General features: G+C 56.5%; 1 protein-coding gene across 2 annotated transcripts in view; it reads left to right on the forward strand.

The window, feature by feature from the left end:
• BIN3 (bridging integrator 3) overlaps positions 1-23,456 on the forward strand; it is a 42,719-nt gene extending 19,263 nt beyond the window's left edge. Inside the window, exons 2-9 of one of the 2 annotated variants that reach the window (XM_059178396.1) lie at positions 1,933-1,981; positions 8,715-8,755; positions 9,168-9,229; positions 12,445-12,581; positions 13,127-13,167; positions 19,389-19,530; positions 19,746-19,880; positions 22,564-23,456. In XM_059178396.1, the coding sequence (XP_059034379.1) occupies positions 1,933-1,981; positions 8,715-8,755; positions 9,168-9,229; positions 12,445-12,581; positions 13,127-13,167; positions 19,389-19,530; positions 19,746-19,880; positions 22,564-22,710 (754 nt within the window). In that variant the 3' untranslated portion in view covers positions 22,711-23,456. The other variant, XM_059178403.1, reaches the window with a different exon arrangement.
• Positions 23,457-23,558: the final 102 nt, after the last annotated feature.

The raw sequence follows: 23,558 nt of genomic DNA on the forward strand, positions 1-23,558 counted from the left end.
CAGTCTCCCCGCTGAGCAGAGAGCCCGATGCGGGGCTCGATCCCAGGACCCTGGGATCCCAGAACCCTGGGATCAGACCTGAGCCGAAGGCAGAGGCCTTAACCCACTGAGCCACCCAGGTGCCACTAGAATTCAAGTTTTAGATGGGCTGAAGGGACCCTCTAGTCCATCTCCTTGGTTTTAGAGTTTAAGAAACTGAGCTCTAGAGAGCTCATGATTTGTCCACAAAACAAATCAGAGGCAGAGAGCAGGCTCTCTGATTCCCGGTCTAGAGCTTGTTAGACCACAGCGTGCTTCGCGTGGAGCAGAGTCAATCTTTTCTCAATGCCACCAGGACCTCATTTGCACTGTCACCAAAATGGCCCTTGAGGGCAGTTGTTCGCTGGCCAAAACCATTGTGTCAGTCAACTCTGATCCCTAATTTTGGGGAGAGTTACCAGGGGGCAAGAGGAGGGGATTCCGGAGCTGTGCTCCCCTAACCTCAGTACTTTAGAGCTGTAAGACAGGAAAGAGCAATTCTTTACTCTCATTTTCAGTTCCAGCGCTTACCTTCCCTCCGCTAATTATAGAGCTGCCCAGATTATTTGTTTACAGAAGCCACGTGAGTCAGCCAGCCCCAAAGGGTTAACGCTCCCAAATTACCGGGCTGGGTTAACAATAAACAGGATGTCCTCCAGAAATTAAATTTAAACCACTGTGACTCAGGCCAGCCCATCCTCTCAACCGGCTTGTTGTCTGGGGTTATTATCGGTGGTTAATTATACCATTGGGTTTAGCAACAGTGTTGGTCAGTTTGGGCCAAGAGAAAGCAGGCTTGGGCAGAAGGGGGTGCGGAGGCAAAGGGCAGGTGAATGGGTGGAAGCGGGAGGTTTGAACGGGAGCACTGAAAGGAGGGGGAGTGGCATTGTCCCCTCAGGGCTCTCCTGCTGTGGCCCTGCACCTGAGCTGATCCCAGGAGCACTTAACTCCCTGTTAGCTGAGCGGGGAGAAGTGGGTTCGGGGACTTCTGTTTCTCCAGCCATGGACACTGGCTGTGTTTGCCTCTGGCCTGGGCACACTTTTCAGAATCGGAGAATCAAAATTCTCAGCACCTCAAGGCAGCTTCTGAATTACCCGGTTTGACCCTGTCCTTTCACAGAGTACGAAGTGAATCGCTGGGATCCTCCTTACCTGCCGGAGGGTGGCCGGCTCGGAGGCAGAGGCAGAGGCAGCAGTGGTGGGTTGCTTTAGACCCTAGACCTTGACCTTCCTTCTGTTATGCCAAACTGTCGTTGGTTTCCAAGTGGGGAACCTGCAGGGCAGAGCATCCCAGCAGGGTCAGCACAGACTTGGGCTAGGCTCAGAGTCCTCTACGAATTAACCATGGCTCACTTTTGTCAGTTCTTACCGGGAATGACCCAGCCTGGCTGGTCCTTCATGCCCCTGTAGCTTGTCATCCCTCTCCAGCCACAGCAGCCACTCTGTAGGGCTACTGTTTGTCCCTTGTAGTGAAGTAGTGAAGCCCCTAAGGCAGATGAGAAGTGCTGCTCGTGGTGTTTTTTTAAACGCTGGTTTTCAAGGCTGATCGCTACCCCGGTGAACCTGTAATTTCTGACTTTACAGCTCCTCAGGACGCAGATATACAGTGACTGTGAGCTGATCGGTGTCTCCCCTTTCCCGCCCCCACCCCTGCAATGCAGCTGCACACCGGACTCTTGCTAGAAGAGATGCTCTGGGGCAGAAGGTGGTGCCCATGACTCCCAGCTGACGCTCCAGAGCCTGGCACTCCGGAGCCCGGCCTGGCTACCTCCGGCTCTAGCCCCACGGGGTGTGCCGCACAGGGGCTGGGAGCAAGCCGCTGCAGGAGGACAGCAGCTTACACTTCATCAGTGCTTTTCAACCACATCCCTCCCCATCTCTCCTAAAAGCCCCCTTTGTCTCTTTCTCTCATAGGATTCCTTTCAAGATTGGGCAGCCCAAGAAACAGATTGTCCCCAAAACAGTGAGTAACCCGATTCTTTCATTCTGTAGCTCAGTCTCTCTCACGTGTCCTTTACAGAGAACCAGAACTTTGATTCAGCTCATCGTGGGCCTGAGAGGGCTGCGCCCAGGCTGCCTTCCTCCCAGCCGTGTCACTCTAGAACCTCACCTAGACTGGGGTTTGTGGGGACCTCCTAGCCTGGGACATTTTCCTTCTCCAGATCAGCCTGGGCTCCTCCCCATCATCCTTGGGTGGGTCAAGGAGGTAGGTGACAGGTGAGGAGGAATCTGTGGCTCCTGTAGGGCCCATCTCTATGATCTAGCTTGTAGTCTGTGCTTCCCTAAGAGGGCTCCTGAAACGTAGGCCCCCGCCGAGGACATGTCCCAAACCTTTATCTCCAGCCAGTCAAGCTGTGTGAGGGTCAGAAAGCTTCTCTGGGGAGGTCCCTTTCTCTCCACTGCTAAAGGCATCTTGGCAAGGACCCAGAGTCTGCGGGAGGGCATGAGTGAATCCTACCTCCTTGAGAGTCTGCGGGTTTTGTTTTCTTTGTTTGTTTGTTTGTTTTTAAAGATTTTATTTATTTATTTGACACAGAGAGAGAGATCACGAGTAGGCAGAGAGAGAGGGGGAAGCAGGCTCCCTGCAGAGCAGGTAGCCCGATGCAGGCCTAGATCCCAGGATCCTGAGATCATGACCTGAGCCAAAGGCAGAGGCTTAACCCGCTGAGCCACCCAGGTGTCCTTAGAGGCTGCGGTTTTTATCCCTATTTTATCCCCAGAATGGGAGAGGAATCACAGATTCTTAGAAAGTTAGAGGTGGAAGCCCTGAGTGATCATCCCATCCAACCTGATATTTCTGGTGAGAAAACCAAGGCCCATGAAGTCACAGTGACTTGGAGCCTCTGTTCCATACACATTCCATTCCTTTGGGCTGCCTTCTTCAGGCTGTGAAGGTCTTCCAAGGTTGGGGAATTCTGGTAAAGAATGGTCTCTTGAACCCCCTATCCCACAAATTGGAGCCGGCTCTGGGTCTCACTGTGGGGAAGCATTACTACACACCGCCTCTCCTTGTGCCCAGCACTGTTGGCCTGCTGGAGCGCCTGACGGGCCTCCTTGGCTTCACAGCCTCAGCCCTGCTTGGCTAGGACTCAGGACTACAGGAAAGCTACCACGGCAGTTTGGCAAGAAGGGAAGTTCAGCACACATCTGACCAATGGCTCAGTCTTTGGAAAATCCGAAGTCAGGCCACTTAAAAGGAAGTGCGCCTGCGTTTCTCTTTCAAGTGAGGCAGGCCGAGGACAGACGGCACTTTACCTCCCATGCAGAGGCTGGCCATCTGTGGAGGCCCTCAGCTGAAGCACAGAGAATCTGGGCATGCAAGTGTTGGGCTCTAGCCGGCTACAGGAAGTGGGAAGGTGTGGCTTTGAGTCTCCAGAGTTTAATCCAGGGCAGATCTGAAAGGGAAGTGGTTTTTGAGAAGGGCCCTTTATTCCCCACACTCACTACCAAAACACAAACAGACAAACAGAAAACTCTCCCGACACCCTTACCTCTATGGAGATAGCCATTGTTCTCCATAGAAAAATACAGGCTACAATTTGCTTTCTAGCTTCTTTACCAGAGGCTCTTTTTTGACAGATCTCTGGGTCTTTTAATCTGAGGAGTGGCGAGGTCTCCCCAGAGGAAGGACAGGTACAATCCCAGTGCCGGCAGATGGCTTTACAGACAGGCTGGCAGATGAGCCCCTGGCCTGCTTCTCCTGCGCCTCATGGAGGTCTTGTTTGAGATAGAACTGTGGTCCTTTGACTTCGGGAATCTGCTCCCCCAGACAAACTGGGCATCAACTAGTGATTAAGAAGCCGGATTTGGGAGGTTTCCTGCCTGGATTCCCACCGCTCTGCCATGTGCTGTGTGTGATGACCGTAGACAAGGCCCTTACCCTCTCTGAGCCTTGCTTTCCTCCTTCGTAAGTGCAGACGATCCTGGTACTCATGCCGTTGACGTATTCAGAGTCTTATGTAAGGTCACGTGTATGAAGCACTGAACACAGCGTCTGACACATAACGAGCCCTCAAGAAATGTCAACTCCATGATGGGAAGACAGTTTCTAAACTCCTGGGGATGCAGCCTGTCCCGAGAGCAGCCGGATCCCCTAGTGGGGCAGGGAGGAAATGGTCGGCCGGGCCTTTGATCTCTCCCAAGGAACCAGAGCCATGTTAGGGCTTGGAAGAGAGTTCTATGCTCCCTCAACTCCCCAGAGGCACTGAAGTATGAAGAGTGAGAGCCTGCCCCTTTGGGTCTCTTTCTCCGCCACACAGGCCCCCTCCAGGCTCCCACAACAGGCCGGGCCCAGGCCATTATGGCAGCTGCCTGCACATGGTGGGAACACCCTGCTGGTCTTACCCGGGCTCTGTCAGAGAGCGGCAAACATGGCTGCCTGCTGACGGGAAGTCCTGGTGCCCCATCATGGGCAGAAACGCTCACATTATCTTCAGGGAGTTTCAGGAGGTTTTTGGCTCAAGGCACCCAGCTGCCGACACAAAGGAAGCACTGTGCGGTGCTCACACTCTTCTCCTGTGTCCAGGTCCTTAACTCGAGTTCCGTTATTGTCAGGGCTCAGGCTGGGGTAGTGTGTTCTCGGCAGGGGCTGGCCACGGCCCTGGAAGGGGCAGGACGGGCGCCCCCACACCCCCCAGTCCCAGCCTTCGGCTTAGCCCCCTCCTGCCCCTCCATCCTGAAGGCAACTGGAGCAGCTTGGCGTGGGGGAGGGAAGCAGCTCCTCCCTCTGCAACCGGGCAGGATGGACGCCGTCTCTGAAGCAGTTAGCCTGGGTCACCACGGGCAGGAAGGCGCCCTCTCCGACTCTCAGCTGGGGCGGCGCTCCACAGCCTCAAGGCAGAACACTGGCCAGGTCGCCATGTCGAGCCTTCCCTGGAGGGAGATTGTCCCTTGCCAAGCAGAGAGTCTCTCAGCCGCATTTAATCATGTTGCGACATCCCTGGGAAAGCTGCTTCCCCCGCCCCCAGCACCCCTCAGAGAGAGGCTTCTTAGAACGCCTGCATGCCCTCCGCCCCAGCTCCGACCTGGCACAGTGCGGCTCAGGTGCCGGAGGCCCGGCCCTGCCTACCCATCTCCCTTTTCCCTTCACAAGTGGCAGTTTGGGTGGGAGCTCAGCCCCCTTATTCCCTTCACAAATCCTGACTCTTGCTCCGTGTTAACCCTGACCCCAGGCCAGTGGCAGGGAGAGCGGGGAACAGCACCCAAAGCTGTGAGCATGCGGTGAGCAGCCTACGGTGGGGTGCTCAGTCCCCCTGCACTAACCTCGCCGGCCCGGCCCACCCTGACCCTCTGACAGTCTGCACATGTGTTTACATTCACATTGTTGACTTGGGGCCAGTCACCTCTTTGGCAGAAGCATCAAGCATTCAAAGATGTTCAGATCTCTTGTGTTTGGCTCTTCCCTCAGAGTGGATAGACCTTGGACTAAGACTCGAGTGTGTCTCTCTATTCCCTTAGCCATTGTCTGAGGGGTCAGAATCCTGGTGGTGTTGCCTTGGCTCTTTCCCCCAGGGGAGAAGAGGGATCTTGAGACCATCGAGCTGTCAGAGCAAGCCACACCTGGCTACCAGAAGCAGAGGAGGGAAACGTTCATGGACATCGCAGGTGGCCACGTGGCCTTGAGCAGAGGCCAAAGGAGCCAGCCCTACCCCAACCTAGTTGTCAGCTGCCAGCATGAGACCTCGTTTCTCAGCAACCAGAGTGATCCAGCCCAGCTGGAACCCCACCGTCACTCACTCTCTGTGCAAGTCCAAGCAGTCCCGGCCAGGGGAACCAGGTGCTCTGCACCATCCCACACACACATCAGCACATGTGGGGATTGCAAAAGAGGGTGCTGGGAGCCAAAGCCATAGCTCCGGTGGGTTAGCAGGCTTCTCCGTACCCGCCTCCCCTCCAGGAGCACCGATTCCATGTTCTTGATCTTCGGGAAGGCTGGATTCTGACCAAGACCTCCTTCATTTAATTTCTTTCTTTTGGGGAAAAAAGGCTTTTTGTATGTGAAGACTTTGCTTAGTCGTCACATCCTACAGAGTAAGAGAGGGGATGTGTCTTGTGAAGGAAGGCCCCGGTGCAACCCCCAGGCACACGATCCAGGCTTAGCTGAAGGTCTGACTATCAGCTGACTCCATGCTATGTGCTGCCTGTCCTCCCAGCTGAGGGGTTAGGGTCCAGTCTGCACCCCACGACTGCTCTGGGCCTCCCAGCGCCCCTGCGTGTAGGAGAGGAGCAAGGAGACACCATCAGCAGGCCAGGCACCGGGCTCGGCACAGGCTACTAGGGGATCCTTCAAGCCAGCCAGCAGGCCCGACACCACTAAAAAGCAGCAGCTACCAGCAGTCTTCACAGGGAAAGCCCAACCAGAGCGATCCCGTTCCGCTAGGAAAGAAACCCAGACTCAGAACGTTAGGTAGTATTTTTCATTCTGCACAGCTGGTATCAGAGTTCAGGTCTCATCCATCTTTGCTCACTCCTATCCCCCACCATCCTCGGTGGCACTGCCAGAGAAAGGGCTAGACTGCCACAGTGCGGACTTGCTGGGCCAGGGCCAGGCCCCCCACCCCAGAACAAAGCCCCCGCCTGCCATCTCACCAAATGCTATTCAGGCTTTGGCTGAGACTTTGATTCCTGCCCCACTACACATCCCCCGGGATAGGTGGCACGAGAAGCTTTTGTCAGGAATATATGCTTTCATGGGTGTGAATATTGAATTTCTCTAGAGCAGCTTTTATTGGATCATAAGGAAGGTGATGATGAACATGTCAGGTTCCTGGGTGGAGAGAGAGCGGGGCAGGGGGTCTGCTGAAAAGAGAGCAAAGACTTACCGGAGAGAGGGAAACCAGTGGTGAATTTTACTTCACAGTTTTGTGTCAGGTCCCAGATGCTGGGCGCATAAAGTAAGAAGAGACCCCGAGCTGCTACCTCACAACTTGACAGTTCAGATGAGGAAAGTGAGGTATGTCCATGCAAGGGCAGAGACACGTTGTCATGGTGTAGGTCCCTGGCTAGGCAGGTTCTCCAGTGTGTGGCCCTGCCCCCAGTTGGGGCTGCACATGTACACTTGTATATTGAATCTGTGCCATCTCTCCCACCAGTTCCCACGTCTGGTCTGTTCACCAGCAGAGCCCTCATACCTGGCAGAATATGTTGCACTTAATAGTTGCTCAGTAAATGTTTGTGGGGTTAACGAATGCTGTTTTCAAAGCAGAGGACGGTGCTGAGTTTGGAGTCTGAATTCCACCTTCCTTTGCCACCGACCAGCCCTGCATCCTCCCGAAAATCACCCCCCCCACACCTCTGGGCTTTGTTCCCCTCACTTGTAACAGGAAATAATTGGCCCAAATACTGTTCTGCCATTCTGGGATTATGTTGAGTTTACCCAAATGCACAGGAAGAGTATGGGGTCTGTGGGACTCCCCAATGCTTCACGGGGCACTGTGACAGAAGAGTGTGTTGATGAAGAACAGTGGGGCCTTGACACTTTGCACAGTTTCCCTCTCCGTGAGCTTCAGCCAGTCTGCCGGGAGATTGAGAAGCAGGGTTCAGGGCTCACACTGGCAGGAGTCTCTGGGAGCAGCCAAGAAGGCATCTTTCTTAGGTCATGACTTTAATTCATCAGCAAATACCTTTTTCCCCATTCTCAGAATGCCAGGTAAGAGCCCAGGCCTTGGAGCCAGGCCACCCGTGTCCCCATCCCGGCTCTGCCACTCTCTAGTGGTGTGATCATACGCGGTTTGCTTTGCCTCTGTCTGAGGGAGTTCCTGAGTACAGGGGGGTAATGAGTACCTCTGCCTCCTCCAGCTGTGGAGGAGCGGCTGTGGCCAGGAGCACGAGGTGAGCACCCTGAGAGCATGGAGCACCTCAGCCCAGAGGCTCAGCAAGCTGTCCAAGGAGCTGGTCCTGCCCATGTGGAAAGGAAGGAGGAGAGGTCTCAGTCCCTTCCTTGTGGCTCACAGATGTCATCTGCATCACAGGCCACTCTCCTAAGGGACCATAGCCAGGGCCCCGGTGGACAGATGAGGACATTCAGGTGTAGGTGTGCGGGTGGCTTTCTTGACTTCCCTGACGTGGAGGCAGCAGAATTGGGACCAGGACTCACGCTCACCTGATGTAAATGTTGCTGGCATCGGGGAAATCGGTTAACTTATGAAGAGTTTTAAGAGAGCATTGCCTAAGCCAGGAGTAACAATTTGCGCTGGGAACATTCCAGCACACAGAGTGGAGACAGGAGCTTTCTGGATCCACCCTGAAACACCTTGAACTTTGAAGGTCGCAGGAGGTAGGCCCTGTAAGGAAACCGGTAGTGGAGCAGCAGGGGACCGCCTGCTTCCCCGCTGGGCTGCCTGAGTCTCAATCACATTCTGAGCACCTCACTTGCCCCACGAGGGGTTGTGGGGGGTGGGGAGAGGGAACACAGCCCAGTGCCTCGCGCCCTGTGGTGGCAGAACAGAGCCACAATCTGCTGCTACTTGCCAGGCTGGCCTATGTGAGAGGGGAGTCTTTTGCCCTAAATCAAACACTTAATTAATTCGGGAACACAGGGATACTGTGTCGTTAACGATCTGCCAGTGCTTGTGTGGACTGGACGGGGTGGTTCTCCGCAGCCCCGGGGAGGGCGTGCGGGGAGTTTCAGCTGGCTGGCAGATTTTTTCCAGCGTGTTGTCATTTCTCCGATGATTGAGTTATCTCTTTGGTTACAGGTGGAGAGAGATTTTGAGAGGGAGTATGGAAAACTCCAGCAGTGAGTGTCAAATCCCAGAAGGATGGGGGGTTGGGGGGAGAAGGGCAGGAGCCTCCCACCAGGTCTCAGCTCCAACAGGACTCCTCCTGGCACTGCCAACAGCAGGGCCGCTCCTCTGTCCCACCAGCAGCCCGGGAGCCGAGGGCAGCTCAGTTCACAGACTGCCAGAAATTCTCCCCCAGCTGATAGCTGTGTGAGAGTCGTTAACTCTTAGCCTTTGGGTTCTTGGCCTCGCACAGAGCTGGCAGTGGCCCTCCCATTGGTAGGACAGATCCCCGCGCTACAGGGGCCCCTGCTTCTCCTGGCAGGCGGTCCAGAGCGTCAGGTTGGGCTTAGCTCAGGTAGATGGGAAGGAAGGGGCTGAAGCAAGCTGGCGGTGCCAGGTGCCCAGGACCATGCCCCTGCCTTGCAGGCTGGAGGAGCAGACCAGGAGGCTGCAGAAGGACATGAAGAAGAGCACCGATGCTGACCTGGGTAGGTGGCGTATCCCTAAGCCAGGCCTAGCCTGGGGATATAGGTGGACCTCCGGCCCTCTGTCACATGCGGCTTGGCTCCCGAGGTCTGTGCACAGGGCCAGATGCTGCTGCTCATCCCCAGGACGCAGGTGGGTCTGGACACGACTGCCCCGGCACCTCCAGGCTATGTGCGCAGTGGGCCAAGGGTCTGCCCCGTCTTTTTGTTTTGTGGGTAGCTCCAGGTTGCCTGGGTGGAATCTTTGTTCATAGATCACCACTGCCTTTCCAGTACAGGAGAGGCTGTGATAGGGCACCTGGGTGGCTTAGTTGGTTAAGCATCTACCTTCAGTTCAGGGTCCTGGGATCAGAGTCCCGCATTGGGCTCCCTGCTCAGTGGGGAGTCTGCTTCTCCCTGTGCCTCTGCCTGTTGCTCCCCCTACTTGTACTCTTTCTATATATCAAGTAAATAAATAAAATCCATATTTTTTTCTAAGAATTTTATTTATATGACAGAGAGCACAAGCAAGCAGAGTAGCAGGTAGAGGGAGAAGGAGAAGCAGTCTCCCCACTGAGCAAGGAGCCAGATGTGGGGCTCGATCGCAGGACCTTGGGAACATGACCCAAGCCGAAGATAGTAGCTTAACCAACTGAGCCACTCAGGCGCCCTAGGAAATAAAATCTTAAAAAAAAAAAGAAAGAGAGAGAGAGAGAGGCTGTGACTTACTGCTTCCTTTCCTGGGTGCTTCTCCCAACAACCACAGGGTCGGAGCACAGATGAAGGGAAGCTAGTGTTTTCAGAGTGAGCGGCTCTAGAAGCAGTGGAATGTCAGAGACCCATGAAGTGGATAGCATGGTTTTCTAATAAAGAAATCGGGATAAACGGAGGACCCCTGGAGCCCGGAGTCGAGAGCAGAGTCTCTGGACAGAGACTGAAATAGCGGCGCCCCAGCCCCGCCCAAGGCCTGCACCCCACAGCCGGTGCTGCTGCAGCTGGTCCAGGGACCCCATTTTGAGAACTGCTTCTCCAGATGGTTGAGGGGAATCAAATTTCCTGATCTTAGGGTCTCCTCAACTGCCTCGACAAGATCCAAAATCCCATCCCGCGTGCCCAGGCAAGTCCACCTGCATGTGACCAGTCTTTGTTGACTGTTACATTCTGAGGGTGCATCAGGGCTCCAGAGACCTATGTGGCGTCTAAGACCCCCCCTTTAAAGTTCAAAGACCGCCAGGCTCCCAGTTTGTGCTGGGCTGGCCACACCCTCCCAGTCCCTAAGAGTGGGGGCCCAGCAGCGCTCACAGAGGCCCGTGAGGACTCCCGGGGTCGGGGGAATTCCATGCTGTTAATTAACTTCAGAAGGTCTGGATGATTCGAACAGAGACAAAGGCAGGAAGTGTGAACGTTTCAGGAGAGAAAAGGAAAATTGGGAAGAAAGTCTTCCCCCATTCCAACTTTTCAGGGTTTTTTCTTCAAATATTTAAAAAAAAAAAAAATTAGTGGAAGAAATTTTTCAAACACGTTTCCAGTTTTGTCTGAGGCTTTATCCTTTCATTATACCGTCTGAGGTCATCTCATAATCCAGGCAGGTTCCACATGATGTCTGCTCCTAAGCCTGCAAAGTCACTTCACAGCTTCGAAAGAGGGTTTTTTGCTCCATTGCTTTAACATTTCTGGGAGGTCTGCTTTCCTGGGCTTCTCCCATACTTTGCCCCTTTGCTGGGTGAAGGCAGCAAGCTCTCAGGTTCGAGAAAAAACCAGGACAAAAAACCTCTTCATAGGCATGTGGAGGGGCCCGAGGGAAGAGGGGCCCCCCTGGTGGGCTTCTCTTTCTCCCCTTCCTCAAGGCTGGCTGGGGTTGGCCTTAGGGATGCTCCCTCCTTAGATGCAGGGGCCAGGCGAGGCCACATCTGTCATGAACTGGAGTGACCCTTCTTTCATCCATGCAAAGACGTTTTTTCACATTTAATAACATCTCTGAAATCAAGACACCGTGGCACTTGATAGCGTTTAGTTGGCACTTTTGTCCTTTCCTAATGCTCTGTGCGGTAACGATGTATCTTGCGATTGCTAGCATCTTAAATTCATGGCATGAAATAGTAATATATTCAGAAACTTATTTTCCCCTGAGACCTTGAAACTGGCACAGACAGTATGGAGCAGGCCGGGCCCTTCTCCGGTCTCTCGTCCTGCCCCTGTAGAATTTTTTTTTACAAGTAATGGAGACCTAAAAACTTGTCTGGGACCAAGAACCCCAGAGCTGCTGATAGAGCTCCCTCCAAGGCCCTGTGATCTCCGGGCTCCCCATATGTCACACAGGGTGTCAGAACATATGGACAAGGCTACAGAGGGGCAGTGGTCTCCGTGCATGGGGAAATTACCTTGGACAGCATAAGCAGATACCCTGGCAGAGCCTGTGGGGCCCAACCACAGTGTCTCCAGGCCTGGTCAAGCAGTGGACGGGAGGCAGGTGCCTGGAGGCGGGGCCTGGCTCGGCACTTGTTGCTGTCTGACCTGTAGGCCATTTTGAGCTCTTCTGAGCCTCACCTGCCTCATCTGGGAAATGGAGCCAAAATACACCACCCCAGATGTCTCCTGGGTTGTTGGAGCCCTGAATGAAATGGGGGTGGGGGGAGTAGTGGGGTGGAACCCATTGACAGCTTTGGAGTTCTTGGTCTGGTACAGGTTTTTAAGGCTCCATTGTTGGGAGACACAATGAGAGAGGGAACACAAGCAGGGAGAGTGGAAGAGAAAGAAGCAGGCTTCCCACCAAGTAGGGCATCCAGTGCAGGACCCAATCCCAGGACTCCGGGATCATGACCTGAACTGAAGGCAGATGCTTAACGACTGAACCACCCAGGCACTCCTAAGAGTTTCTTTAAAATGCACGTTCTTGGATTCCAGACTTATTGAATGAGAATCTGTAGAGCTAGAAATAAGTATTTTTTTATAGCTTCCCACCCAAATGATTCTGTTAAAATCTAGAGTTCAGAAAATTAAGTCATTGCAAAAGGTAAAGCCTCTCAAAAGAATTACCCAGAGTGGCATCCAATGGTCAGGAACAGTCACCGGACAGTAAGGACTTGTGACTCATGCTCTCTGGTACTCCAAAGCTTTTATGGTGTGCAGCCTGGGGGAGGTCAGGGTATGGCCCCTGGACTGCAGGAGGACGGGGTTCCTGGCAACAAGACCTTGAAGCCTGTCCCTTCCCAGGTTCACTGAGCTTTGACCTCTTACAGCCATGTCCAAGTCTGCCGTGAAGATATCCTTGGACTTGCTCTCCAATCCCCTCTGCGAGCAAGACCAGGACTTCCTGAACATGGTGACAGCTCTGGACACGGCCATGAAGCGGATGGATGCCTTCAACCAGGAAAAGGTAAGTGGGGTCTCTCCTGCCTTCTCACGGCTTCTGTGTGGGTGGAGTGCCTATGTGGAGTCCTTAATGGGCTTGGTCTTCTCTTCGGCCGCCTTCAAGCCCTCTGAGGCCCGAGTGTTGCAAGCCCTGGGAGCTCTTTCCCAGCCCTGCCTCAGCCCTGGTTGCTTCCCATGGTTCACTCACCGTGAGAGCTGTGCACGCCTGCAGCCCCTTTCCCTCGCTATTGTTGCCCACCCGGCCTCCCCACGGAGCAGGGCTGCAGTGGGCGAGCGGGAGGACACCTGACCTGAAACCAGAACCAGAACAGTACTCCCTGCTGCCCTCAGGCGTCCTGGGCGTCAGCTCACTGCAGCAGCAGAGTTGGGGTGCCCCACCTGCCAGTCCCGCCCCAGTCCCCCCAGCCTGGGTCTCGTCCCTGCCCGGGGTTCTCAGCAGAGCCCCGAGGCTGCTTTTCTCTTCTCAGGAACCTGGCTGGAGCCTCCCGTTTGAGGAAGAGTCTGACTTCCCCTCGGTGTTGATGTCTTTGGGTTTTTTGCTCTTAACAGGTGAACCAGATTCAAAAGACTGTGATTGAACCCTTAAAAAAGTAAGTAAAGGTCGTCTGGGGACCACAGGCCTCAGAGACCTGGGCTCAGGGCACTTATTGGAAAGGCAGGCCCACTGGCCAGTTGGTGGCCAGATAGCGTCTCTAGCAGCCTGTTTCCAGATGCACGCGGGGCTGACCAGAATCACAACAGGGACACCAGCCTCGGGCCCCGTGGTCCCCGGGGGTGGTTCGTGTGGTGGCTCCAGAGCGCACGCACCTGGCCCTGGTGCGCCCAGTGACCACGAGGCACTTCCGATCTGCCGCGCCGGACGACCTCTGCTCTGGTGGTCACTTGGCCATTTTCCCCTTTGTTCCTGGTGGAGAAGCAGAGGGCCCGGAGCTTGCTGCGTTGGGCGAGCAGAGATCTCAGCCGGCCCTCTGTGGGGATGGGCAGGGCCTTTCATCTCCCCGCCACGCTGGGAGAGCAGCTGCCTGGAGCGTTCGGCTTTTGAAATGTGGGGGTGGCTGCACATGGGGAAGGGCGCAGCAGCGGGGTCCTGCCTGGGAAGGTCCCCTAACTCGTGACCTGTCAGGGTCAAAAGTTCTTCTGTAAGACTCATTTTCTCTCCGGCAGGCCCTGGGCAGTGATCAGACGGGCCTATTCCCTGAGTCCCCAGAGGGGGTGGGCAGGAGGAGCATTGCCTTGAAGCTCCCGGATCACTTCATCTTCCCCCCCAGCCTCTCCCAAACTGCCTCTGACCTAGAAAGGCTCCCGCTCCAGCCCGGCAGCTGCACTTTATTACCTCTCCTGTGGTGGTCCCTGGCAGCTGCCTCACCAGGCCCGGGTAATGAGGCTCTGCTAATTACCATTAGGCCTGGACCGGGGCCCGGAGGGAGACGAAGAGAACAGGTTTTGGTCCTCCAGCCCCTGGCGTTGGGGCTCTGGAGCTCTTCGCTCCCTGTTCGGGTCCAAGGGGTGGGGTTAGGGAAAGCTGTTTCTAGGCCTGGGCTGTCTGGAGGCTCGGCCTGCGTGGGAAGAGATTTTTCCCTGCATCCCCCATTCCTTCCCTGAACCCCGGCCCTCTGTCCCTTGCTCGGCCCCGGGTCGCAGGGTCCCATGAGGAACTGGGTGCCGAGGAGGCTGGTGGCTTGGGAGGGAGGTATCAGCAGGAGCTCCATTGCTGGCAGCCTTCTGACCGGGTCTCTGGGACCGAGGGTCGACAACTGGATGGGAAGGACCAGGGGCCGCCACTGAGGCTGCCATGGACACCCACGGCTAGCAGAGCTAGGCAGGGGACACCAGCTCAGAGAACAAGGGGACTGACTCCCATCTCGATTTCACAACCAAGGAGGCGGCCTTGAAATCTGATGCCTGGCTTCTAGAGCCAAATGGAGAGAAATCCCGGCTGCTTCCCACCGCCCCAGCAGCCCACCACCTGCCAGGAAGGTGGGTGAGCAGCACAGTGGGCGGGCACCATCTCCGCAGCAGATCCGCTGACCTCTGCCTGAGCCTCCCAGGCCTGCCTGCCTCCCTGGCAGGCTCCTCCATCCCAGCGCCGACATGCGATCTCCCCTAACCACATAAAACCGGCACTGCCTGTTGCCGCCTCTTGCCAGGAGAGACGCTCCCAGGGACCCCGGTACCGGAAACAGGAAACTGCAGCTTTCCTGTCCTCCGATGAAGAACATCGCCACATGGCTGCCCAGCCGCCCCCAGTCTCCCCCCAGGGGGCTTGGCCTCTAATCCCCCAGTCTCTGGGCTGCGTTCACATGGTCGGATGGGGATGCTTTCAATTTCCCTTTCCTGGTGGGTGGAAGATCCCGGCTGTGTGGGCACGGATTGAGGAATGGCAGGCATTCCCCACCAGGGCCGGCTGCTCGCAGCCTACCTCCCAGCCGGCCTCTTTCTCCTTCCCCCTTTCCCTCCTCCCTCTCTCTGCCTCCTCACCCCATCACTTGGGGCTTGGGGGGGGGGGCAGTTTGGTTGAACCTTAGGACAGTCATAGTCACCTGGGCAGAGCTTCAGTGACGGTGTGGCATGGGCCCAGCCCAGTTCGTCCTTCTTGGAAGCATAGACACAGCACAGATTTTAGGAGCTTGCGACCTAGGCGGATGCCAAAGTGGCACCCTCGGGAAGAAGGATCCGGATGGTCTATAATCGCCACGGTGGTGCTGTGCGGTGGGCGGGCCAGCATACCCGCAGCCCTGGCCAGGTCCCTGCTCCTCTGAGTCGGTTTTCCCATCTATCGAAGGGGAGGCCTGAAGTCCATCCCTGTGGTGGCTCGAGTCTGTGCTCAGGAGGAAGGGGACAGAGGCGGCTATGGGTTGAAGTGGTGGCCCGTGGTGGGTTGGGCTGCCTATGGAAAGTAGAGTCTGCCTGCGGGCCCTGGCCCAGGGCCTTCTGTGTTTGCAGTGTTCCCCGTGATCCCCGTCACCGCTAATTATCAGGGAAAGTGGGACACTGAGCAGAGGGGGTCCAGCTTTCCAGCCTTGTTTCTTAGTGGCAGCCCGGTGAAAGTGTGCACTTCTGGCCTCAGGGAGAGCCGGGTCCCCCACCTTTCCTGGTCAGCTGAAATCAGCAGGTACCCCTGAGCAGTCGTGGGAGCAAGTCTGAGAAGGCCCAGGGAGCAGCCTGTGCCTACCCCACTTCCCTGCCCCCTTTCTTCCCTGACTTGAGGATGGAGGAGAGCACCAGACACTCCACACCTGGGGCCCTGGACCGCTGCCATCCGGGCTCCTGGCCTTGCTCCCCAGCCTGGTGCCCACACTGCCCAGCGCAGGGAGCCGGCAGAGTCTCGCGTGTCATGTCCACGTAGTTAATGGGGGGGTGGGGCCTCACTGGGGCAGTAACCGGAACCAGGATTACAGAGCCCTGGGCTGCCACGTTTTTGTCTGCCACCTCAAATGCACTGTCTGGTCTCCCTGCCCGCCCTCAGTTCACCCACTTTAATGTAAGTAGGGCATGACACCTGCCTCTTCCCGCAAGGGAGTCCCGGAGCCCAGGGCCCAAAGCCACCCAGGTGGTAAGTGACTCCTGACCCGCCTGTGATGACCTAAGCCAGCTAAGCCTCCTGAGGCCTCTTGGTGTGACTGAGTGGTACCATCTTGGGTGGCAGAAGTTACCGTGGTAAAGAGATGTTTGGCTCTAACAGAGCAGTTGGGGCCAGTGTGCGCTGGGGCCACTTCTTCCCCACAGGGAACAGGTGGTCTTGCTTCCAGAGACTGAGCCCCGTCTTGGAGGCACACCCACTCTTACACTTGGTGGGCCCTGAGGTTGCCTGGGATCGTGTGGACATCTGTAGTCCTGGCCCCATGCCTTGCTCCCTCCTTGGGGCCCGGGGCTTGGCCCCCCGTTGGGAGTCCTGTCTCCTTTATAAGCTGATCCAGTCCTTGCATGTAGTCGGTGTCTCTGGTGCCTTTGACACAGGAAGGCTCTGGGAACCGACCCCCAGTGACAACAAAGGATGAGCGGAAAGACAAGTGCTGCTGGGGTCAGAGGGTATCCAGAACTGCACCATCAACCAGTATTGGTGGTCATCCCACCCAGCCCCTGAGACCGTGCCCCGCGTGCTGTGTTCATGCTGTGTTTTCTAATAGAAAACGCTTCACCTGCTGCTTCCTGCTCCTCGTCCTGTCTGCGCCCACTCCCCCCAAGGCCACCTGCAGCACGGACAGCAGAGGCCCTGGCCCTGGGGCCACCTAGTCAAGTCAATTCTAATAAGAGAATGAGGGTGCCAGCAGTGGCCCCTGGTCTGGCTGGGGTGGAGGAGGAGGTGCTCTCTCTCTCAGGCTCCATTGCACCTGCTGCCTTGAGCCCCCACCTCTCAGCTGCTGGTCACCCTCCTAGGAAGGGAGAGGGGTTCGCCTAGCCACTGAGACCCCATCAGAGAGCCCCTACCAGAGGCACAAATGGCGAGGCCAGTCCTTGCCGGTGATCTCATCTCTGCAGACCTACCATGGATTGGAGGGAGCGGGGGGACACCTTTGTCCTGGAGGTAGCCAGTCCCCACACCCAGTTTGCACGGCACCAAGGAGACCTCTTCTGCGGTCAGATCTGTCGTTCACTGTTGATTTGATGACTGATTGGTCTAAGGGCATGTCTTAGCCACTTTTAGCCTTTCCAGTGGGGTAGTGAGCCCATCAGCACTCCCCATTCATTAAAGGGATGCGTTTTAGTGCCCTTTCTTAGGGATAAGCCTTTTGTTCCACCAGAATCTCCTGCCAGCATCCCTTAGCCTTGGCTGGGAAATTCAGTGCTTTGGTCAAATTTATATTCTCTGTTCTCTGGCAAAAAAAAAAAAAAAAAAAAAAACATTATTCTGTGTCACAGGCACTCTTGACTTGATGATGCTTTTTTTTTTTTTTTTTTTTTTTTTTAAGATTTCACTTATTTACTTGACAGAGACAGAGATCACAAGTAGGCAGAGAGGCAGGCAGAGAGAGAGGAGGAAGCAGACTCCCTGCCTTGCAGAGAGCCCGACGCGGGGCTCGATCCCAGGACCCTGAGATCACGACCCGAGCGGAAGGCAGAGGCTTTAACCCACTGAGCCACCCAGGTGCCCCTGATGAGGCTTTTAAAAACCAAATTCATCTGGGGCACCTGGGTGGCTCAGTTGGTTAAGTGACTGCCTTCGGTTCAGGTCATGGGATCCTGGGATCGAGTCCCACATCGGGCTTGCTGCTCAGCAGAAGTCTGCTTCTCCCACTGACTTCCTCTTCTCTCATGCTCTCTCTCTTTCATTGTCTCTCTCTGCCTCTCAAATAAATAAATATTTTTTTAAAAAATTTATCTAACTAGAATTTTAAATAAAAAAGTGAAAAGAAAGAACCCCAAATTTGTGGGCATACCCCTTTGAGAGGCAGACTTGGAGAATCGTTCCTGATGTGGCATCCAGGCTATCTAATCGTGGCCTGGGAGCTACTGGGCACCCATGAAGGGGGGAGTCCCCGCCACGTGCTTCTGCCTCTGAGTTGCCCCCTCTGGGGCTAGCAGCCTCAAATAACCCCAGGGCTGCCACCACCCTTTACCTCGGTTGCGGGGCCAGATCTGCTCGGGCTGCAGGCTCCCCCGGTTTACAGAGCAGACACCTGCCGCATCCCACAGCAGCGACAGCTCCCCCTGCCCTGCAGGCTTTGCATTCAGGGAAGCTGGCCTGTCCCCTCCTGTCCAGAACACCTGCTTGCAGGTTTCTTGGTCTTCAACTCTTATTAATCAAGGGAAGGGCAGCATCCCTGCCTGGGATTCGGTCCTGCCCTCTGTCTATCTCACGATCTCCTTGCCCTTCCTGATTAAAGATGACACCTGTCGCAGAGATGATGCCCACAGGGGCCAAAGTGTCCACTGCCACTCTGTGTGAATGGCATGCTCCTCAGCCTTTCCCTGTGGTCCTTTGGAATGGTGGGTGGGGTGGGGGAGCCAGGCAGATGCCCTTAAGTTTTCCCCAAACATCTGGTTGGACGGTTGTCACCATTTCAGTGGGAGAACCAGAGGATTCCTACTTGTGCCATGGTCTGCTGATAGAAATAGGCTCAGACTAGGTTTTTTGTTTTTGTTTTTGTTTTAAAGACGCCACTTATTTATTTGATAGAGACACAGCGAGAGAGGGAGCACAAGCAGGGGGAGCAGGAGAGGGAGAAACAGACTTCCTGTCAAGCAGGGAGCCTGATGTGGGGCTCCATCCCAGGACCCTGGGATCATGACCTGAGCTGAAGACAGACACTTAATGACTGAGCCTCCCAGGTACCCCCCAGACTAGGTTTTGACTGTAGGTGGCACCTGCTAGCGTCAGGATGAGGTGGTGGAGAGGTGCCAGAGAACTGGGACTCCTGAGCTCTCTGCTGCATGGTCACTACTTCATGGCAACCTTGGACGTGTCATGTTGTGTCTCTCTGGCCTCAGTTTTGATTGTTGTATGAAAGGAAGATGTTGGGCCAAGGAATGCGAGGAGTCTTCAGCTCTGCCGTTGTTCTGTTCTGGGTCTCTGCCATGGCCAGGGCCATGTGAGGCAGGCGGGGGAGGAGCAATGGCCGCGACAGTGGCTCCCAGCATTCCCACCCCCGTGGCTCATCTCGGGTCAGCAGGCTGACCCTCGGCCCTGCCTTCTTTCCCTCGGCCTGACCCCAGAGAGCACCCTCAGTGGCAGGAGCTCATCCAGCGCCGGGGCCTCAGCTGGTGTGCTCGCGCCAAACCCCCAAGTGCACTCAGCAGGCGCACGGGCTATGCGCTTGGCAGCACCCCAAGCTGCTAAGCCACAGCTCGCAGAATGGCCTATGTCCGACAGGTTCGGCAGTGTCTTCCCAAGCCTCAACATGGCCGTGAAGCGGCGGGAGCAGGCCTTGCAGGACTACCGGAGGCTGCAGGCCAAGGTGGAGAAGTACGAGGAGAAGGAGAAGACGGGGCCCGTGCTGGCCAAACTCCACCAGGTACCAAGGAAAGGGAGCAGTGGATATGGACAGTGGGCCCTGTGGGACCCTGCACCCAGGCCTCCTCCACCTGGGGACCGACTCCGGGGCTGTGGGAACAAGGCACAGATGTTCCAATGCTCCCCACCCACCTACCCCCAGCACACACATCGTGCCCCCAGCGTGGATGCCAGGTCAGCCACCAGGAGCCCTGACCCCGACGTCTTGCTTTCCAGGCCCGAGAAGAGCTGCGGCCTGTGCGGGACGACTTCGAGGCCAAGAACAAGCAGCTCCTGGATGAGATGCCGCGGTTCTATCACAGCCGGCTCGACTACTTCCAGCCCAGCTTTGAGGCCCTGATCCGAGCCCAGGTGAGGACGCTGCGGCACTCTTGCTCTGCAGGGAGCCAGTGCTGGGCTTTGTAGCGCCTCCCGGGCCGCCACCTGCAGCTGGAAGGGTGCTCGGCCGCTCTCCTCTCTGCTAAGATGGTGGCACTGCCACCCTGCCCCAGGCACGGCCTCCGGGGACCGCATCTGCTGGTGTTTGCTCCACTTCCTGACTTGGCTCCTCCATTGCTCTCTGCCCTGGGATGAGGTGCCTTTTTGTTGAACGGCTTTTCCCCCACGTCCTCTCCCTCCTGCCCCCCGGAGAAACAGGCCGCACTGTCAGTGCCCCCACTTTGGCAGGCAGGTTCTCAGCATGGCGTGCTCAGCCAGCCACAGAGGCCTACAGGGGGAAGGCACCTTGCTCAATACCCTGTGTCTGCACTTCCCCACTCTTTACTCCCCTTCATTAGGCAGGTACTGCAGGGTGGCCTGACGTCTAGCTGCCCCTGGAGGGGTGTCTGAACCCTGGGGAGGGCACCCAGCCATGGTGTGCCTTCCAGAACGGCAAGCTGGCCCCAGGCTGGGTGTGCGTGACAGTGTGGGAATAGCACCCTGGTCGGGCTGCTAGAGGATTGGACACAGGCTAAGACCCTGTCTCCCACTCCTCGGGTGTAAGGACACAGAATGTAGCACAGAGCTCCTGTCCTCCTCACCTGCCATTCAAGCCATTAGCAGGGATTTTTCTCCCCATTTGTAAGAGAAAATGTCAAGGTGCCAAAGCCAAGAGGTCTGCGCCAGGTGGGACCCCCAACCTGCGGCAGGAGCTCAGCACGCTGCTGCTTTTCCCTCAGTTCCTCGTCACTAGCAAAGCTCAAGGCTCAGCCACTTCCAGGCCACTTCTGCTTTTGGCCTGGGTGTCTGGCGCCCTCCAGTGGACACATTCATTCCTTGCAGGCAACAGGCACAGGCGCACCGAAGACGGGATTCCGCCTCCCCAGTTTACTGTCTTTGGACGCTACCCAAACGTATGGGGCTGCCCACCTGGGCTCCGAAACCCTGAGCAGGGTTGATGGTGGAGCTGGACCTTGTTAGTGACAATGTTCTGGGTCGCTAGGGAGAAATGAGGCAGAACATTGAACTTACACAAGTGAGGGGCTCTGCACCCGCCCCCAGAGCATTGCCCCTAGAGGTGAGGGCTTCCTTCCAGCAGTTCAGCCCTGGCCCCGTGGAGGAATGTGTTTAAGGAGACCCCTGCCTTCCCCGTCCTGCGCCACCACCGCCCCTGCTCCCCACCCCCACCCCGCCACGTGCTGCCTGCCCCCTCCATTCTATTCACAGTAGGACACTCCAGGGTGCCCAGAGGGGCAAAGGGTAGCCCTGTAACCAGGCAGTGGGGTGGCTGGGGGCTGTTTGCTGCCTCCTCGGCACCAGCCTCCCCCTCCCGAGGCTGTTGCTGCCATTAGTCACTAGAGAAGTGAGCATTCCCAGTGACTCAGCCTTCGCAGTGCGGCTCTGGGGCAGGGAGTGGGGGGCAGGGCGGGCCAGCCCCTGCCTTCCCCCAGCATGAGTTCAGGCCCATGGGCACACCTTCATTTAGCTCCCCCCCTCCACACAGTGGATATCCAGCTGTGGGAGTGCGGGAGACACTCCCTCAGAAGCACCTGAGCCACAACCCTGTCCCCAAACTTGCTCTGCCTTGCCTTGCGGTACTAGCACTCTGGGCTCTCCCCAGAGACAGCTTGAAGCTGGAGGTGACATGACTTAGGGGTGTCCAAGTAGTGTTTTGAAGAGCATGAATCGTTTTCATTAAAGTAGGTGTTTGCCTTTGATCATGAGGTGGAGACTGAGGCAGAAGTGGCCCCTGGAAAAGGTGCTGGGTCTGAGCAGCTGGCGGCTGGCTGTGACCTGCTGGTGGGTCGCCCCCATGCGTCAGCTCGCCCGCACTCCCCTGCCATGCGGCTCTCCCGTCAGCCCTGATGCCACACATGCAGGCACGGGCAACGCGCTGGGCTCTGAGCCCTGCCTTCGGAGCCACACAGCCGAGGTAACGCTGAGTACGTGGTGCCACCTGTCGACAGCGGGACAGCTCAGGAAGTAACAGACGGCTAGGGAGGGTCCCCTTCCTCGCCTTTCCTTCTCAGCCTTTCCTTCTCAGATGGACTCCCGGAGCTCTGGGGGCCCGCCACACCCTTCCTCCTCTGGATGAAGGTGTCCGGCTTCTAGCTCTGCTAAAGCAGCGTCTAGTCAGTGCCTGCCTCCCTGGTTTTCCCAGGACCTGCCTAGGTGTCCTAGGGGCTAATTCCCCCACCCCGGCCTTGGGCCTCCTCCACCTCCCTGCACAGCACCCTCTGCCCCTCAGCTGCCTGGAAGGCTTGGAGGCAGAACCCCCTCCTTCACCTCACCAAGGACCCACTGCTTCCCACCTCCTTTGACTTACTACCATCCTGGCTGCAGCAGTGGGTGTTCCCGAGGGGCTGGGGGCGACAGCTTCAGTCTCCCTGCTGGCCACACAGTTTCAGGAGACAGGCTGAGGGCAGGGGCAGTGATGGAGGGAGAAGTGGAAACCAGCCCCCTTCACTCAGCGTGGGTGCTCTGCTTGAGGGAACAGCAGCGTGCCGGCCTCTAGGATGTTCTCTGGCCCCTCCTGTCCTGCTGTGCCTAGTAGGGTGCAAGGCCATGGGTCCTGGTACCCCAGGAGCCCAGCACCTGCCAACCTCGTCGTCCACAGGTTGGGTACTACTCTGAAATGCAGAAGATCTTCGGAGACTTGACCCAGCAGCTTGACCAGCCCGGCAACCCTGATGAGCAGCGGGAGAGGGAAAACGAAGCCAGACTGAGCGAGCTCAGAGCCCTCTCCATTGTGGCTGATGACTGAGTCCCTGCCACTCTTTTGAAGACACCTGGGACACAAGTCAACCTGTATGGTTTTTGCCCTTGTCAAGCTTAGGCTCAGGCGTCAGCCAGCAGAAGACCCTCCCGAGAGACATACAGGGACCCCACTCTACCTCACTGACCCTCTGCAGTGAGCCTGGCACCAGGAGCCCCAAGCAGGCTGCCAGCCCCCCACCCATAGCAAGAGCCCAGACGGTAAGCAGGGCAGAGAAAGCCCGGGGGCCTTCTGATTTCCAAAAGAACCGTCCAGAGGGCATCCTGGCTTAGGGCCTGAGCCAGCTTCCAGCCTTCAAAGGCACAGGCTCTGTCTGCTCACCTGAGGTCTTAGCCTTGCTTGCATGGGCGTGATCACATCTACCTCCAAAGATCCATCCTGGGGAGTCCACCTGCCCTCACTGCCTTTCCGCTTCAGACTCCTTTTTTCTGAAGAGGCCCAAGACACTGCCATGGGGAACAGAAGAGCTGCGGTTCCCCCAGCCCGGACAGACCCCTCACTCCAGCCTCCCAGCACCACAAAAACTGGTTTAGCCCGCCTCTGTCCAAGTGCAGAGAAGAGCCCCGAGCCTTGTAGATTCCTTAGGAAACACAACTCAGCTTGTGTCATTCGGCTACCAACCGCACAAATGTCACACCCTCACAGGTCTGAGTCAGAATAGTGGGTTTGTCTCCCCGAAATACTTGTAATTTTATTTTTTCAAATGAAGTTTTCAATAAAATCGCCAGCTGTTACTGTGCTGTGACTGAGAGCCACCCTGGGTGTCAGACTTGTGCTGCCCGGTTGAGCACCCCTGCCGCATTGCCTCTCTCCACCAGCAGGCGGCGGGGCCCAAG

The sequence above is a fragment of the Mustela lutreola genome, chromosome 1 (assembly GCF_030435805.1).
Source record: "Mustela lutreola isolate mMusLut2 chromosome 1, mMusLut2.pri, whole genome shotgun sequence".
NCBI lineage: Eukaryota > Metazoa > Chordata > Mammalia > Carnivora > Mustelidae > Mustela > Mustela lutreola.